This window comes from Podarcis pityusensis (genome assembly GCF_964106645.2).
Source record: "Podarcis pityusensis genome assembly, chromosome: 6".
NCBI classification, from domain to species: domain Eukaryota; kingdom Metazoa; phylum Chordata; class Lepidosauria; order Squamata; family Lacertidae; genus Podarcis; species Podarcis pityusensis.
This window is the reverse complement of record NC_138030.1, coordinates 45931232-45949856: the sequence shown is the minus strand read 5'-3', so window position 1 is coordinate 45949856 and position 18625 is coordinate 45931232. Positions and strand designations below refer to the sequence as shown.

The window sequence follows — 18625 nt, the reverse complement described above, 5'->3', positions numbered from 1 at the left end:
ACAGCTTCCGGGTCATGTGGCCAGCATGACTAAGCTGCTTCTGGCGAACCAGAGCAGAGCACGGAATCACTGTTTACCTTCCCGCCAGAGCGGTATCTATTTATTTACTTGCACTTTGACATGCTTTCGAACTGCTAGGTTGGCAGAAGCAGGGACCGAGCAACTGGAGCTCACCCCGTCACGGGGATTCGATCCACTATTCTTCTGATCAGCAAGCCCTAGGCTCTGTGGTTTAGACCACAGCGCCACCCACGTCCAACTGTAAATATGCACAAATATGCACAGGCAAGCTTTCCTCTCTTCCTGAAGTTGCTGACACTAGGGCTTTATGCCTCATTATAATCAGCATAATACATTAGGCCATGAGAATGGTACAGAGGACAAGCTCTTAATTGCTTGGGATTTGCAAAGTATTTTGATGTTGGTGGAAGGAAGTTAATGTATGTTACATATGCAGAGTGACTTGTAGTGACATCTTCCTTTCATGTTCTCAGATGTCATTTGGGTCAATCTTTTCAAATGAACTTTGAACAAACTAATCATATATTTAAGTTTCATGCTTTATTATCTTGCATAAGTATTCCCCCCAACTCCTGACAGCCTTTCTGTTAAGTGGAATCTTGCAAATTTGCAGTTTAGTCTTTTGCTCTTGTCTTCTCATTCCGAGAACATCAATTAACTATAAAGAGAGGAGACAGAAACAACAATGTAAGTTTGTGAATCGATACTGTACAAGATCAAATTTGGATTTTCTTAATCCATCAAATGAAGAAACAAAAGGTGGTTTCAACAATAAAAATGGTTTGAAACTAAGTAGATTATCGTAACAATTCTCTGTGATAATTACATGGTGTTATTCAGAGGTTTGCTGGAACAAACGAGGTCATAAACTGTGGATAGTGTTCTTGAGGGTAGGGAGGTTTCTTAGTGTGTTCAACTAAATGCACTTTGAAACCCTCTACAGACCTTTGTGTTAATTGCCTGGCGGTCTAAAGAGGAACATGTGCAGAGACATGGGGGTGGGGAGTTGCATGTGTGTTTTAAGATGTTGCATTTCTGGGGGAATGGCTAAACATGTCTATGATGTTAAACTGATCTGCATTTTCAAACAGCAGTAGTAAGCCCTGCTCACCCACATGTGTAGGACAGACTACAATCCTACTCTATTAGGCTATTGGCAGTTCTGATTACGATATTCTGAGATTTTAATTAAATTTTCAAAAGAGCTAAGTTGGCACATGTCTTTGAGTACCTGGCTCCAGTTACGGATGCAGAGGTAATTTGAATATTTTGTCACATCCTATCCAAATGTCTTTAGCTATTCAGTAGAATCCTGGGACTAGTGTTTTAATTCCCCATTTTCGCTTTGCATAGCTTGGAACTTTTCAGCGAGATGAGGCTCTCTGATCGTGCCCAAGCTCATGTACATAAACTCCCTTTGATTTCAAGGCTGAAAGATAAGCAATCCTAAAGAGTTATTAACAGCAATATCTTTTTACAAGCCCACAGTGTAATTCATTTCCAAGTCTATTATCAGTTCCAGAGAGAAACAGGAATAGCTCACATGAAAATAATGCATAGTCCAGTCTGAAGCCCTTGATTCATTGCGTATCATAATCACACAAAACTCCAGGTTTGCCACAGAAGTGCAATATAGGAGAGCAACTCAACAGTTGATAAAAATGGGCACAGAACAATGGTAGGGTGGTTTTTTTTTGGTCACATATACGATTTTCCAGTAGCTGATGTATTGCCACAGGTCCAAGCAGGCTTTTTTTTGCTTGACCCATACTTTCTAGGCATGGATCTGAGTGGTTTCCCCCTTGCTTCGCTCCTTTACCCAAGGAAAACCTGACGCAGGTGGCACTGTGGTCTAAACCACTGAGTCTCTTGGGCTTGCTGAATCCCCGTTTTGAATGCCCATGATGGGGTGAGCTCCCATTGCTCTGTCCCAGCTCCTGCCAACCTAGCAGTTTGAAAGCATACTAGTGCAAGTAGATACCACTGTGGCGGGAAGGTAAACGGTGTTTCCATGCTCTCTGGCACTTGTCATGGTCCTCCAGTAGCGGTTTAGTCATGCTGGCCACATGACCCGGAAAACTGTCTGTGGACATACACTGGCTCCCTTGGCCAGAAAACGAGATGAGCGCTGCAACCCCATAGTCGCCTTTGACTGGACTTAACCATCCAGGGGTCCTCTACCTTACCTTTTACCTAGGCATGGGTCTGAGTGGTTTCCCGCTTGCCTCACTCCTTTACTCAAGGAAAACCCGATCTTTAGTGCTAAATTGGAGCAAATGTCAATCGAGTGGATACCCATATTGCTGTTTGCTCTGAGTGAGTGCCAAAGGAGTGGTTTTCCCTGGAAGAAAGCAGTAGGACAAAAGGCCACGTGGATGAGCCCTAAGTGGAGAAGCATTGTGCCAATGAAAAATGTCGCTGGGGTGTACTTTTTCTTGACTGCAATCACTGCTGATAGAAGAAGGATTTATGATCTTTGGTCAGGAGTTTTCTAAAAACGAGTCAACACGACACAAAAGCTATTCCTGGAATTTCTGTGCCGAGGACTTCCAAGGAAAGGGAGAGACAGATAATATCGTACCATTCTGAGTATCAGGTAACATCTCTGTTAGGAGTTCCTTCAGGACATCTTGATATTTTTCCAGCTGTTTGGACAGATGTATTCCTATTTCTACTGGAGCAATCAGCTGTGAAGAAAAGTAGGGTTAACATGCAAAGAAAAAGCAATGTTTCCACAACTTTCTGCCTCACACACGCTGAAGGAATCATTAGTGTTGGATCATTTGTTATTGCTTAAAGGTATTTCCTGATCCAGTATTTTAGCATTTGACTTTGTGACCTGTGGAGCAGGGTTAAGTCGCTCATTGAAAGGGAGGTTGCAAAAGCCAATGCCAGTTGTTTCTCATCTTGTAAGTCTTGACAATTTATCAAGTTTTTAAAAGCTGAACGCTGCAGTCCAGTACACCATGAGCAGCACCATGTGAAATCAGTGGAACTCTGATCTGGATTGTGGTTGAACCATAGGCCTTAAATTAAAATATGTCAAGAATGTCACATAAGGAAATATGCATGGATGCAGACAAATTCCTGAAATACAGAACTGCAGGATAAGACTTCTGGGAGCAAACTTAAATAATATAAACTCCATATTTAGTTACGCTACCCAGTTTCATGATTTTAAAGCACTTCCAATAGGCAATCCAGCTAAATGGATTAGAATAATGAAGATTTTGGTGTGGTAAATTTGAGATGGATGGGAACTTGATCACAGGTCTTGAGTGGTTGGACAAGCTTAATTTATAAAATTACTTAGCTACAAATAAGTCTTCATTTACTGAGGCTTGCCAATACTGAACAGAGGGTAGTACCTATACTTTAGGGACATGGGAAGCCACATTATCCTGCGTTAGACCACTGGTCCATCAATTTGGTATTGTCCACACTGGCTGAAAGCATCTCTTCATGGCTTTAGGCAGGGGTTTCTCCCAGCCCCGCCTGAAAACATCAAGGATTAAACCTGGAACTTTTTGTTCTACTCCTGAGCCACAGCCATTTCCATTTTCAGAACACCTTTGCTTGCAGTAAGATCAGTGAGAGGGATGTGGAGGTGAATTTAGCCTTGAAGCTCAAGACACCTGTCTACATTTTTGAGGTTTGCCATTAACATAGTGTTGCTTCTGGAAGAGTTAGTGGAAACTTCACATCACAATACGAACATAAAATATATTAAAGATTATAAAGGAGACTAAACAATGAAGTAGATGAGAGATGCATAAACTGTAGATCTGAAGCAAGTGTTGCAGTTAATCAGTAAGCTGGTGGTTGGGGGACACAATTTCCTAAGCCAAGTTGTAATTCACAATAGTAGCTAGGCAGGACAGCTCCTGAAGCCTTTGTAGCTTTGTAATTCTTAAAAAGGCCAATTTGTATGTGTGATTAGCTGACTTGACTGTATCACATCCTGTTAGGATTTCAGCTGTATACAACACATTAGAGCACACACCTTTTATGTAGGCACAGCATTTCAACAAATATAAACCGGTATTTCAGACTGTTCTCAAGCCATTTTCCTACTTTCATTTAGATTGTTTAAGGGAATGAGTCAACTTCATTCAAATAAGAGGAAAATAACAGTCATATTTTACTAGTGATTTTTGATAATTTCTCTTTCATTCAGCTCTAGTGCCATTCTAGGGACTAAGTGATAGTTTTGATATAAGTAAAAAAACAAGCTCCTTTTCCCTTATGAACATTTTTTAAATATATGACCTTAAAATTCTTATAACAGTTTGTTGTAATAATAGCATTTGTATGAAATTGATAGATTGTCCCACAGATTCCCTTGGAATCTTGCAGTCTTGCAAGACGTTGGATGGATGATACAAATTAATAATAAAACGTTACAGAGAAGTGAGGACAACAGTGAATTTTTACCAATGAAAGCAGAGATTCTGCCCAATGAGAATTGAAATAAGCTTGCCTCTTCATCATTATTTTACCTGCTAATCAGTGTGATGCTTTGTCTCGTATGTTAGAAGAACTACCTGCCCGTACCTGTCTTGTTTGTTTGTTTGAAAGCATTTGTAAGCCACTTAATACTTTTAAAATCTCTAAGTGGTATACAATACAAGAAACAAGCAGTATCATTAAAACGTAGCAGCCTAAAACCACAGAAAAGCAAATAACGCAAAAATCAAGGGAATTGAATCACATAAAACAGAGTATAACCTTATGGTTCAGGGAAAGCCAGGACAAAAAGTTCATGAATGGTATTCAACTAAGTTTGGACCCCCCCCCCCCAAGCACAGGTATCATTTGTGCACATCTATGTGCTTCATTCAGCAACTTGGCTGCAGCATTCTGCACCATCTGTAGCTTCCGGTCCAATCCCAGTTGTAGTCCACAGACTCACTCATATAGTCTCTGTCTTACCAGTATTCAATCTCATCCAGCCCACCACTGCATCTAGGTAATGTTTTAAAAAAGTCACGGCCTCTCATAATTAAGGTGCAAAAGAGAAATAGAGCTGGGTGTCATCAGTGTAATGGTTGGCATAATTTGGAGCACAATTTACCTTGATGATCTGTCCTTCATCTTCTGACAGCTCAGGAAAATCTCCTGTGTCTGATTGCTGCTGCAAAGTCAGAGATTTCTTCTGTGCTCGGTTCCTCTCTTTCTCCTAGGGCCAAACGACAAGAGATATTAAGAATGGCACTTTGGGGTGGGTCACTGTATGAGAACCAAGTTGGCTATGTTGCCATTTCAAATGAATATAACAATGGTGACAGGCAATAGCAACTGGTCACAGCATCACTGTCAACAAAATCTGGCTAAAGCTCACTGCTTGAGCAGTGTCACTGCCCTGAACCAAAATTCTTCAGATGCAAAGACTTCCTACAACATCATTTCCAAGGAGAAGCTTGTTCCACTCCATGGTCCTTTGAATTTAAGTCCGATGGCACTGGGGTCCACATCTCATTCCTTGAACCCCGAGAAGATATCACTGCTACATTACTCTGATTACTGGATCACAGGCTCTTCTGAGGATCAGGAGAGCCTCGATGAGCTTTCTCCAAAGCAGTCCCCAGAGCTTGAAACCCCACTGTCTAGAAAAAGCCAACAGCTGCAGCAAAAGGCACTGGCGTTTTAACTGGCAAGATCTGGCACTCATGGACTATGTGGGTCAGACTGTAGAACTTTGCCAGCTGTTCTAAAGCACTGCTGAGACAGCTTGCATTTTCTGTCCATGGTTCTGAACCAGCAGCTTCACCCTTATCCAGGGTCCTGACCTTCCCTTAATTTTCTGTCTGTTCCTGGACTTATTGAACTACTGTGGGCTTGGGCCAGAATTTCCATTGGTGGTGGACATCACCATGGATCATGCCAAGCAGGAGGTGGAGAAACAGTTGCAGAATGGTGAGCATATAAGACTTCCTGGTACTCTTTCTAATTCTGTCATAGGAACATACGAAATTCAGTAGACTGGCAGTAGCTCTCTGATGATTCAGACAGGAACTTAATTCCAGCCCTGTCTGGAGATGCCCAAGACTGAACCTGGGACCTTTTGTATACAAATCATGCATGTTAACATTGAGTTGTGGCATTTCCTGAGCACTGGCACACTGTTTTCCAGATACCAACCTGCATTTTTCTGAAGTCATCAGGAGTGTAGAAGGCGAGATACCCTTCACTCTGTTTAGCCAGCATGGCTACCATGTAGAAGAACAGAAGAGTTACCACCACCTTTCTTGGAACCATCCTAAAGCATGACAAAAAATAAAATAAAAATATATGTGATTGGCCATAGACTTGCCAGATACCACATGTGACTTTCCAATCCAGGTTTGTGTGGCCTTTTCCACCATGAGAATCTACATGCCAGAAATTATGGTCACAGTTAAGGCTGAGCGGCACTCTCTGGTGAGGTCGGATGGACATGATTGTGGCAGCTCAACCAGCCAGAGCTGCAAAGAATCTTGCACAAAAGTGATGTCCATGTGTCCCACTATAGGTTTTCCAGTCCTCTACACCAGGAATGTGAAACCTTTGAACATCCCGATGCCACTCTACTACAACTTCCACCAGCCCCAGCAAGCATGACCAATAGCCAGGTTTGGTAAGAGTTATAGTTTGGCAACACTGGGCCAAATACCAGATTATTTTATTTCTATTTATGGGATTTCTATCTCACTCTTCATCACACATAATTTAGGGACAAGGCACAGCAAGCTGAAATATAACACCCGGTAAGAACAAAATGGAAAGCACTTAAAAATATTACCACCCCTCCTCTGTTAAATATGTTAGTCAGAATAGCCATGTAACGCAGCATAATACAACGAAGAAGTGTTTGGTAACCCCGGCTCTTAAGCAGGAATGGGGAACCTGTGGCTCTTCTCATGTGGAACTCTAAATTCCTTCAACCCTAGCTAGTGTGGCCAGTGGGCAGGGATGATGGAGCTGGAATTCAAAAATGTTTGGGGGGCGGGGCTACAGGTCCCCTACCCTTGCTCTAAAAGCTGAAATAGAAAGCTGGTTCCCTGTTTAGAACATGGAAAGCAGTATATAGGGAGAGCAAAATATGATTTGATGGCTGATGATTAATAAGCACTTATTAGTTATTCAGCAAGTCAGCTGAAAAACGTTCATAAATCTGCAATTTACAGGCGAAACTGCACACCATCTGAAACTGCTATTATATTGCTTAGGACTTTGCTTGCTAGAATTGAGATAATGAAGCAGGAATGTGATGCAGTAAACTGTATCTGGAACTACATCTTTTGCCTAATAAAAAACCCACCTCTTTTCTCAGTGGCCATTCATATTCCAGAAAGTAAGTCATCAGAGCAACTGTATAGGTAGGGGAATTGACTCTGGACTTCTTCTAATGGTTTGAGAGCCTAAAGCTGCAGTCCTATAGCCACTCAATAATAAACCACATTAAACTCAATGGGGGCTTACTTCTGAGTATACACACACACAGGAGTGCACTGTTTGTGTAGCATTCAAATTCATGCTCCTCGGGAAATGGCAACTGGATGACTCAAGATGCAAAGTGCTGGAACACAACCCAGACAACCTTCACAGACTTCTTTGCTCACATGCCAAGTGGATTCACACGCAGCCATTTCCACTTCTGTGAGCGTGGGGCTTGTGTGCTCCTGTGTTACCTCTTCTTGCTTCTTGGTGCCATTATTCCCAACACCTGTGGGCAGCATCTCAAGATCCATTTGAGAAAGCTGACCTGTGCTCGCTGGCACATCACAATGCTGACCTTCTTCTTCTTCTTCTTCTTCTTCTTCTTCTTCTTCTTCTTCTTCTTCTTCTTCTTCTTCTATGGAATTATGAAATTGTGTTTCATGTGAACTGATGCATTGTCCTGAGCTGAAACAAGGACTTGGGGAGACCTTGGTTGTGTTTTCTTCTCTAGCTACCAGATAACATCAAAACCCAGGGGTATTGACAGAAAGCTTTTAAAACAGTTGACCAACACCACTGGCTTGTTATAAGGAAATAACCTACCGCATTTATAACCAAATCTCCAGGAGTTTTAAATTGCTGTTCAATATTGCTAGCTATGCTGTAAATTTATAGCTGTGTTTCAGAAATCTAGTCATTCAAGTACGGGAATGTGCATGAGGGTTTTGCATCTTTCCTCCTTACCATTTGTCCCCTGATGAGAAAGCTCTTGGCAGAGAAACATATTGCTTTTCCTATTAGTATTATTGTAATTCCCCCCTTTTTCTTTTCCTCCATAAGCTTCACAGAGGGGAAGAAAAGAATCAGACAGCTGTGTCACAGTCCCTAATCTTATAAAAGACCTAATAAGCTCATCTGGTCAATTCCCATTGGTGCGCTGAGCTCCTTAATAAACCTTGATAGGTTGTACAGAGCTAAGAACATGGTTTGTCACTCTCACTCTATGGGAGCCTGACTTTAAGGGGCTGCTGTAAACCAGTTTTCGACTTGACTGGACAGCAATACCACATCACAAGGAGGATTTATGTAAACATTCAAGAGCCTTTTAATTATTAAATGCTCTTTGTTGAACAAATTTAATGAAGCATGGTCCAAGTACTTAGAAGCTTTGCTCATTTTTATCCTGAGACTTAATTAATTTTTTTTAAAGTGCTTTTGGCATTATTCAAGTACTGCTCTTGGGTCAGATTTAGTTCTAAACCAAGCCTTTATGTACCAATAAAATTGTGCAGGATCTGAAACCAATATTGTACAGCACCTAAAAACTAATTCTTCTGGTGCATTTATTACCCAGATGTATTAGGGCATGGAAGTTGAAAAAGAACTGAGCATGGTGCCATTTATATGACATTCCTCTGTGGAGTTTTGGGGGAGTACTTTAATTTAGTACATCAAAAATCCAAAATTTTCATTGCACCCAGGAATCTTGATCTCACACCTGCTCAGGTGCTACAGGATGTGCTCACTCACATGAAAAGTTGAAAAGCTAGTGCAAGAAATGTTGCACCACATTGTGCACAATGCACATTTTTGACTGCACACAAGAGCACAAACCTGAGAAGTATCTGATGTAATTACACCTTTAACATGGATGAGGTGGGTTTCAGTTCTATTCCTGGATCATGTTCTATCTAGATCAGAAATAGGGAGGCTGTGGCCCTTCAGATGTTGCAGACCTCTAACTCTCATCTGCCCCAGTCAGCATGGTCATTAGTTGGGGATAACGGGAGTTGGTGTCCAACAATATTTAGAGGACCACAGGCTTTCCATCCCAATATAGATACTGGTCCAGATCACATGTTCAAATGCAGAACAATAAAGGAAATTGTGTCATAACAACTGCATGGCTACAGATGCACAAGGTGTTATGATCCCTGAATCCAGCAACAATTCAGACACAGAACTGGAGGTTGCAGAGGCACCAGCTAAGGAGCTAGATCAAGGAGCAGGGTTCTAAATAGACTGCTCAACATCAGGAGACCACTAGAAGTCCCCAGAAGAACCTTTCATTACACCAGGGCTTTTAGAACCAGAGCCAGAATCCTCAAGGGCACCCTCCCATGAGCCTGAGGAACCAAATGCCTCCCACACTACCTCACTGGTCCAGCAGTGCAGGGCACACATCAGACAGGAGGGCATAGAATGGAAGAGAAGCACCTTTCTTCAAGCCAGAGGGTTCAGCCTTTAAGAATTTGAAGTTCTCCACATAGGGGCAGAGCCTAGGAGAAGCAGTCCGGAGTCAAAGGCCTAAAAAATCTCAGCCTGCAGTCAGTTTCTGTTATAGCAAGCTGCCTACATGGAACTATCCCACATTAAATCCCCCACTACAGGGGAGACCCACCCCATTTCACCACCTGAGGCACTCCCCCTCCTCCCCCATCAAAGCCTTTCTTACCAGGATTGCATGGTGGTGGCTTCCGGCAAATTCTCATGAGAGTTCCACAAGATCTCACGAGATCTCACCAGAAGCTGCTGCCTCTTCTCCTCACTTCTCCAGCGGCAGCAGGGGCAGATGGGGCATCTGTGGGGCAGATTCTGCCACCAGGGCAGCTGCCTCAGGCCACCTTATGGGCTGCCCAGCCCTGCTCACAACTCTCTGAAATATTGAAGAACTGTTTCCAATGTGGACAATACTGAACTAGATGGATCAATGGTCTGAATATATAAAGCAGATTTTTTTTTGTGATCCTACCATAAGGCTCCCAATGCATATTTGCAGGGGCAAATACCCCTTTGAAATCCTACAGATGATAAAGCAGCTTGGAGGTCAATGTAGAGTGGAGAGGTGGCTGGCAAGGAAAGAGGTAGGCACCCATTGGCCCCAACACCACATCATTACTTCACAAAGCTGCATTCTCTGCAGGTGGGTGGATATGAAAGGGCCACTAGGAGTTTGTTACAAACTTACACATGCAGCGTCTAATTTGGCACTGAGCAGCCAGGTGCAAAGGAAGACTGAGCTTTTGTTGCTCTGATAGTAGAATCTAACCAGTCTTCATCAAGTCACACAAAAACTGGGCTAGTGGGAGCATGTCAAGGAGGAAGTTATACTTTTAGTAATTGTCCCTACTTCTCTCGTGGAGCTGTTGCCACGATCCTGGAACTCCTGCACCTGTATCTGTATATTCAGTGGGAGAAAAAGCAGTCATTTGCATATTTAGTTTGTAATGCACTGTTTGTACCAATTAGTGCTCCCCTCCAACCCCCTCCGATTGCTACTGGGAACCAACAGATTGCAATAAATCACTATTTTGCATGTACTCTTTATTTGCAAACCACTTAACCGCTGCCATTATCTTCTTTTTACATTAGCACTTCCATCCTTCGTTGGAACATTTGGAGCCACCTTCACTCATTTCAAATGGTGCCCTTAAATAAACCCATTTCTTTAAATAATTGCTGTGTTTAGTCCCCCCACCAAGAACCTGACAGTTCAGAACTATTATTTTGGCTATTTTTGAACCCAATGTTGATGAGCTTTGTTTCCATTCTGCTGCACATTTGGCTGTGCATCATTTCCATGGACACAGTGTGCACAGCACATCAGAAACCGGAAAACGTCCAGTTTCTAAAAGATTAAAATAAAATGTCTTCCTTGAATAGGAAGAGAGACAAAAGGTCAACATTTTTCATCAGGTAAAAAAAGAAGCAGCAGCATATATTCTATTTCCTGACCAGCTGTCATGCCTACAAATTGTTGCTAGGGACCAGAACCCCAGAGTAAATTCGTGGATTCTGCTTCGAGCCAATTGCACCATAAGGTTGAGGGAAGTGTGGTTTGCTATGATTTGAAAGGGTGCTGCCCAGATCTATATAACACAATCTGCCTCTCTCTCTTTGCACAACATTACCTTTGCATGATTGTGCTTTCGTGCTACTTTATTTGTAATTTCAGCATAACACCGCAGAGCCTCAAAGCCAGTTAGCTTCCCCCTTGCTCTTGACTAGCCTTGCTGTTTCTCTGCTACCAGGGAAAGAGCCCCTAGTTTTTCTGTTGTTTGATTGGTGAGACTACGGATTGCCCCTTCCTTGTTTTGCAAACAGGGCACGTCTTTCAAACATTAACACTGCAGCTTGGTGCCTCCCAAGGCGAATAGTGTGTTTGCTGTTTGTAAATTAGCTGCACTGGTAACATTTTGAAAAGGTGTGATTCAAAATTGGACATCTTCGGGGCCTGATTCCATTTCTCTGACCATTTTTTTCAGGTGTCATCGTGCACATCGGTACAAAACAAGGGGGAAATTAATGTGGAGGCAGAGAAGGAATTGTAGGAAGCACTGTCTCTTTTGTTTAAACATTTGCTTTTATCTCTCCTCTACCCAGAAACATTAGAATTGGGGAGCCAAACTAGACGTCAGCATATAAGGCTCCAAGGAGGCCTCGGGACATTGCTGCTGCCGCTTTGCCGGTGAGTCTTGGGGAGGACCGCTCCCCCTGCAAGCCCATTCTCCATCTTGGGCCTGGGGGCGGGCCCCATACTCACCACCGCCACAACTTTAAGGACACTGGTGCTGCAGCAGCAAATGTTTAAACGTTTTATATATTTTAAAGTGTTTTAAAAGTGTTTTTACTTTTTACTTTGTTGTACCACCATAAACGGTGGTTTTTATCCATGTATTTTTATTTTGTTTTCTTTTATTTTGGGTTGGGGTGGGATGGTTGTTGAGTGGGGTGGGGATTGGTTTTGTTTTGGTGTAATTGTTTTTTGTTTGTTTGTTTGTTTGCTTTTGTATTTTGTAAATGGAGGCGAGTATGAGGCTTGGGATTCCTACTGTGGAGGGGCGAGGGAGGTATGGCGGTGGGGGCAGATGTTATAGGCGAAGGGGATCGAGATACGGATATGCTCGTACCCCTTCCAATCTGCGCCCCATCCCGAGAGACGAGGGTAGGGTGAGCAAGGATTACTCACCTCCGTCACTGGTGTTGTGCAATGCCAGGTCTATAGGCAACAAAACCGCCACCATGCGAGATTTCATCATCTCGCAGGGGGTCGACCTGGCTTGTGTGACGGAGACCTGGGTGCGCGAAGGGGATACTGTTACCTTACGAGAGATGGCGCCCCCGGGTTTTTCCGTCCTCCACCAGTCACGGACTGTGGGCCGGGGGGGAGGGGTGGCATTATTAATCCGGGAAGATTGTTCTTTCAGGGCTCTACCACCGCCATCGATCCCCGGCATTGAATGTGTTGGCCTAGTGTGGGGCTCCGAGGTGAGCTTGGCTGTCTGGCTGGTGTACCGGCCACCTAGCGCACCAGCAGCCACCCTGTCAGGCCTGCTGGAGGCGGTGGCCGGCTGGGCCTTGGAGTTCCCTAACCTATTGGTATTGGGGGACTTCAACATCCATGCCGATGCCACTCCCTCCTCACAGGCTCTGGACCTGGTGTCTTCCATGGCGACACTAGGGCTCTCCCAGTTTGTTTCGGGCCCCACACATCAAGCAGGCCACACGTTGGATTTGATCTTTGGTGTCGGTATAGATGTGATCATGTTTCCTTCGATCAAGGTGCCATGGTCTGATCACTATGCTCTGAAAGCCAGGATTGATGTTCCACCCCCACCCTGCTTAGGTGGCGAGCCGATTTGGGCTCGCCCGCGGAGGCTGATGGACCCTGATAGGTTCCGTCAAGCCTTGCGGGACCTTTCTCCCCCTGGCGACTCATTGACTGAGCTTGTTGAGGGCTGGAATACCCAGCTCCTGGCAGCCATCAATGAGATCGCACCTAAGTGCCCTCTGCGACCCCGCAGAAACCGGGCTCCCTGGTTTACTGAGGAGCTCCGGAAAATGAAGCGGGACCTCAGACGGCTAGAGCGAGTATGGCGGGGTGCCCGTGACGGAGCCTCAAGAACATCTTATAGAGTTTTTATGAAAACCTACGAGATGGCAGTGAAGGCCGCTAAGAAGTCCTACTTCTCGGCCTCCATTGCATCCGCTAGCTCTCGCCCGGCACAATTATTTAGTGTAATTCGGTCTTTAACGTCCCTCGAAGGACAGCCAAATTTAAATAATAATTTGACACACAGCTGTGAGGCATTTGCGAGCTTTTTTGCGGAGAAGGTCCTGTCGCTCCGCCATGACCTCCCTGCCAATTTGGATACAATAAAGGAACTGGAGGCCCCTCGACTGTCCTCGGGTCCAGTATTGGACCACTTTGACCGGATATCCCCAGCCGATGTGGACAGACTCCTCCGAGCTGGAAAGCCCACCACTTGTCCTCTCGACCCGTGCCCGTCTTGGCTGATTAGAGCGTGTCCAGACGAGGTGCGGGCCCCCCTGGGGGATATCATCAATCTGTCCCTTGGCACCGGGACATTCCCAGGGGAACTGAAGGAGGCAGTGGTGCGTCCGCTCTTAAAGAAAACATCATTAGATCCCTTAGATCTATCCAATTACCGCCCAGTTTCGAATCTTCCATTCCTGGGTAAGGTGATTGAGAGAGCGGTTGCTGAACAGCTTGGTAGGTTTCTGGATGAAACATCGGCTCTGGATCCATTCCAGTCCGGCTTCCGCGCTGGTCATGGGACCGAGACGGCTCTGGTCGCCCTAACAGATGATCTCCGCAGGCAGCTGGATCGAGGCGGGTCGGGGCTGCTGATTCTTCTAGACCTGTCAGCAGCCTTCGACATGGTCGATCACGAACTCCTGGACCACCGCCTTGCCGACGTGGGGATCCAGGGCACAGTCCTTCAATGGCTGCGCTCGTTTCTCTCTGGTCGGGGACAGAGGGTGGCGCTTGGGGGGGAACTGTCATCCCGCCACTCCTTGGTGTGTGGAGTGCCCCAGGGTGCGATACTCTCCCCGATGCTTTTTAACATCTTTATGCGCCCCCTCGCCCAGCTTGTCCGGAGTTTTGGGCTGGGCTGCCATCAGTATGCTGATGACACCCAACTCTATCTGCTGATGGATGGCCATCCTGACTCGGCCCCAGACACACTGATCAGATGCTTGGAGGCTGTGGCTGGATGGCTACGTGGGAGCCGGTTGAAGTTAAATCCTTCGAAGACAGAGGTCCTCTGGCTGGGACGGGACGATATGGGATTGAGGGGGCAACTCCCATCTCTTGCGGGGGTGCAATTAGTGCCAGCACCGTCCGTTAAGAGTTTGGGTGTAATCTTCGATACCTCCCTCTCCATGGAGGCGCAGATTGCAGCTATAACAAAGGCGGCATTTTTTCATCTCCGCCAAGCTAAGCAGTTGGCTCCTTACCTCTCTCGCCCTGACCTAGCCACTGTGATCCACGCGACGGTCACCTCCAGACTGGATTATTGTAACTCGCTCTACGTGGGGCTGCCCCTGAGACTGACCCAGAAACTCCAGCGGGTGCAGAATGCCGCAGCGAGACTCCTTACGGGGTCTTCGCTGCGGGATCACATTCATCCGGTGCTATACCAGCTGCACTGGCTCCCGGTGGAGTACAGGATCAGGTTTAAGGTGCTGGTTTTAACCTTCAAAGCCCTATACGGCCTAGGACCCTCGTATCTACGGGACCGCCTCTCCTGGTATGCCCCACAGAGGAACTTACGGTCTTCAAATAAAAACATCTTGAAGGTCCCAGGCCTCAGAGAGGTTAGGCTGGCCTCAACTAGAGCCAGGGCTTTTTCGGCTGCGGCTCCAACCTGGTGGAACGCTCTGTCACAAGAGACAAGGGCCCTCCAGGACTTGACATCTTTCCGCAGGGCCTGCAAGACAGAGCTGTTCCACCAGGCCTTTGGTCAGGGCGCAGCCTGACTCCCTCCTTTGGCAATCTTTACAATACTTTAGTTTATGGTTGCCATCAATTTTGATTTTAATTAATTCTTTGATGTTTTTATAATGTTGCACTATTTTAGTGTTGTTAGCCGCCCTGAGCCCGGCTTCGGCTGGGGAGGGCGGGATATAAATAAAATTTATTATTATTATTATTATTATTATTTGCCAGGTTCATTTTTCTTTAACAAATAGGGAACTTGGGGAGGGAGAGCTGAATTCGGACCATGTCAGGGAGGCACAGGAGTGTTAACCCTTTGTCCACACCATGGCCTGGGGTTGAAATCAGACTGTTTCCCATGCCTGTCTTTTGCAATGGGAGGAAAACTCCCATCAGTGTCAAGGAGGGGTTTCTTCCTATTGCAAATAGCAGGTGTGTGTGGGGTGTGAACAATTCCAAGTGGGAAACTGGTGGGGGCAAAGGGGGCAAAATGTCAAGGTCCCCCAGTTCAGCTTTTTGTTGAGGAAAAAAATCAACCATGCAAGGGCAAGCAATGTGTCAAACATCACATTTATTTTGGACCAATATTGTTCCTACTGTTAAGCAATTTTTGATAGTCTGTTTTCTTCTTTTTCCAAATTCTGTAACTTGAAAGAGTTGCACATTGCTTCTCTGTTTATGATTGCCTTGCCTTCCCCTATTGTTCCCCCTGTGTTGGATTTCAGATTGTATGTTCCTTGGGGCAGCTGGGACCTGTGCTATTGTGCTCTGTGAAGTGCCACGCACATTAGCCATGTTCAGTCAGCAGAAACTCTCCCCATGATCAGAAACGGTGGTAAGTCAGGATTCTCACTCTTATGGAGGTTTCTCAGACCTTCATGCTAATCATGCAAAGATCTGAAGCACAACCTGCTTGTGCCTGAGGACACTGGGGATGGTACTTAAGTTCATGCATGCCCCTGCCCTCATCAGCAGTTTAACATTTCCCTGGTTTAACATTTTGCGTGCTCAGGCAAATGCCTGGATATAGCTTTAGTGTTGGGGCTAAACGACATAGCATCACAAATGTGTGGCTGCTGCCAATTCACATTGCCTTGCAGATCTCCCGGGTGATTTTAATTAAAGAAGATGCATTACATGATAATGTGGAGCTTGTTATTTCCCTTCTCTACTGCAGTGCCTGCTACTTAGAATGGGGCATAGAAACTCTGGGAACAGTGAATGATAATGGGGATTCTGTGACCCCCTGGGTGTTGCTGGACTACAACTCCCATCAGTCCCAACCAGCTTGGCCAATGGTCAGGGATAATGGGAGCTGGAATCCAGCAATAACATTTGGAGGGTCACAGCTTCCCCATACCTGTTGTAAGGGATGGGGGGGGGAGGGGGCGAATGTGGGAATGCAAGTAGCTTTCCAAAAATGATAAAATAAAAAGTCATATTTGGATTTGACCTTCTGTCCAAAATTAAGCACAGCCCTCATTGCAATGTGATAGTTGCTTTAAAATGGTTTCTATTCTTATAAACTGCTCAGAAGACCATTTAGGCAATGGAGGGGGCTATAACTACAAGCAAGGAAAGTGCAGAAGAGCTAAGTGTATAGAAAAGCAATACGTATGTGCCAGAGACTCTGTTTTAATGAGGCATCAGCTTTTATAGGTAAGGATTTAATTTATCAGGTACAAAAGTGGACTGTGACACTGAGAAGATGCAGATGTGATGGGACATTGTAACTGCAGAGTCCCAATCATTGTAATAATATTGGTGTGGACATAATGGTAGCCTTTCTTGACATCACTAGAGTGAAATTCACCCATACTTTGAGCCTCCACAGAAGATCTGTGCATTTTCAAGGATTTTCTAAAGTATGCTTACATTGCACAGAGATCGAAAATGGTTTTTTAAATTATTATTCACACAGGGAAAGAACACAGAAGCCCATTCTTGTTCAATTGTCCTGGGCTTACAGAGTGAACATTCTGGGCCACAAAACAGAATGATACACCCATATACGGAGACATCTGAGATCCCTAAACTCCACTGTCTCTCCACGGAAGATTTACATTGCATAGAAATGAAAGGGCAGAAATGCTTACCTAGTGAATGTGCTGCCTCCTTGTCTGTGGAACAGTGCTCTGCAGATTCCCCTTGTCTGTTCTTCTCTCTGGTCTGATCTCATTGGCCTTTATATAACCATTACCAGCTCCTAATGACATCAACAGCCCTTGTCAGTATTCATGGCCCTTGAATACATTGGATTGATTGGAAATGTAGGAACATAGAAATGGTTTTGTTGCACATACCAGGTAAGAATCCTGAGTTTCCAAGGAGCGTTGCTTCCCTTGGTTGCTGCCACTGGGAATTCTGGGCTGTGCTTTCATCCCCATCCCTTTCCTCGCCTCCTTCCCAGTGATTTTGTTAAAATGTTTGATCCACAATCCTAAATAATTGTACACACTCACAATGCCATTTGAATTCAAGGAATGGCCTTTTCATCTTAGTGACAAAGCTCTTGCTAAGGGTCTCTTAATGCAACATTACATATTTTGGAGCACATCTTAAAAATGTACAGTGTGAATGCAACAAATATGTTTGCAAATACAAGTGTCTGATGTAGAGGTATATGCATCAGAATGCCAGGCTTGGCTGTAGCTCCCTGTTGAGTATATACTTGCTGACAAACCCAAGTTTACTTTGGGTAACAGGGGTGGGGAATCTCAGACTTGAAAGCCAAATGTGGTCCTCCAAGCCCCTCTGTCTAGCCCTCAGCATTTTCCCCAGAGCACAACTAAATGTGCTCCTTGCCTGTTGTCTGGCTCAAATGCATGATGATGCCTCTTGCTTGACTGGATAGAGGTTGCAGAGGTGGCTGTGTCGAAACCTGTGACTTTTGCTTGGCTGGAATGTAGCCTGCCACACATGCTCTGCCCAGTGTTGTATCTGGTCCTGAGCACCACGGACATGTGCCCCCACCCCCCAGAAGGTTGTCCATGAATAAATGTGGCCATGGGCTGAAAGAAGGGGTTTCCTTTCCTTGCTGTAGAACATGGGCCAGGCTTCAGGCCTGTGAATCTTGTCGACCATTCTCTGTGTTCTAGAGTAGCTGGCTTGATTTCCTGTTACTTAATTTGCTAAGTCTTAATATCTATAATTAGGCTGTGTAGAATTTCATACCAACAGAGAGTACATCCATGTTTGTTTGTAAAGGAAGTCTTTCAGTGTTTATCAGTTTGAATGAATTGTGGAAAATTACAGCTTTTAAGCATTTTTTTTTTTAACCACTTACCCATATCTTTGAAGTATTACAGAAAATTAAGGTGTCACTCCATAATTATGTAAACACTGAGATTCTGAAAGTTAAATCTTTACCACTGTCAGAAATGATAACTCACATTACTTACACAAAGCTGTGCCAAATAAACATTTTTAATTCAATGTATC

General features: G+C 44.7%; 1 protein-coding gene and 1 long non-coding RNA gene across 2 annotated transcripts in view; both read right to left on the bottom strand.

Annotated features, from left to right (window-relative positions):
- Positions 1-18625, bottom strand: part of LOC308479482 — a 418695-nt gene that overhangs the window by 102729 nt on the left and 297341 nt on the right. The gene's annotated exons all lie outside the window — the stretch shown is intronic.
- MLN (motilin) lies at positions 567-17378 on the bottom strand. Its single transcript, XM_081010193.1, has 5 exons — positions 17281-17378; positions 6163-6280; positions 5096-5200; positions 2603-2708; positions 567-679 (listed from the first exon to the last, which is right to left on the bottom strand). The coding sequence occupies exons 1-5, from the start codon at positions 17361-17363 to the stop codon at positions 672-674; spliced, it is 420 nt and encodes a 139-aa protein (XP_080866319.1). The 5' UTR covers positions 17364-17378; the 3' UTR covers positions 567-671.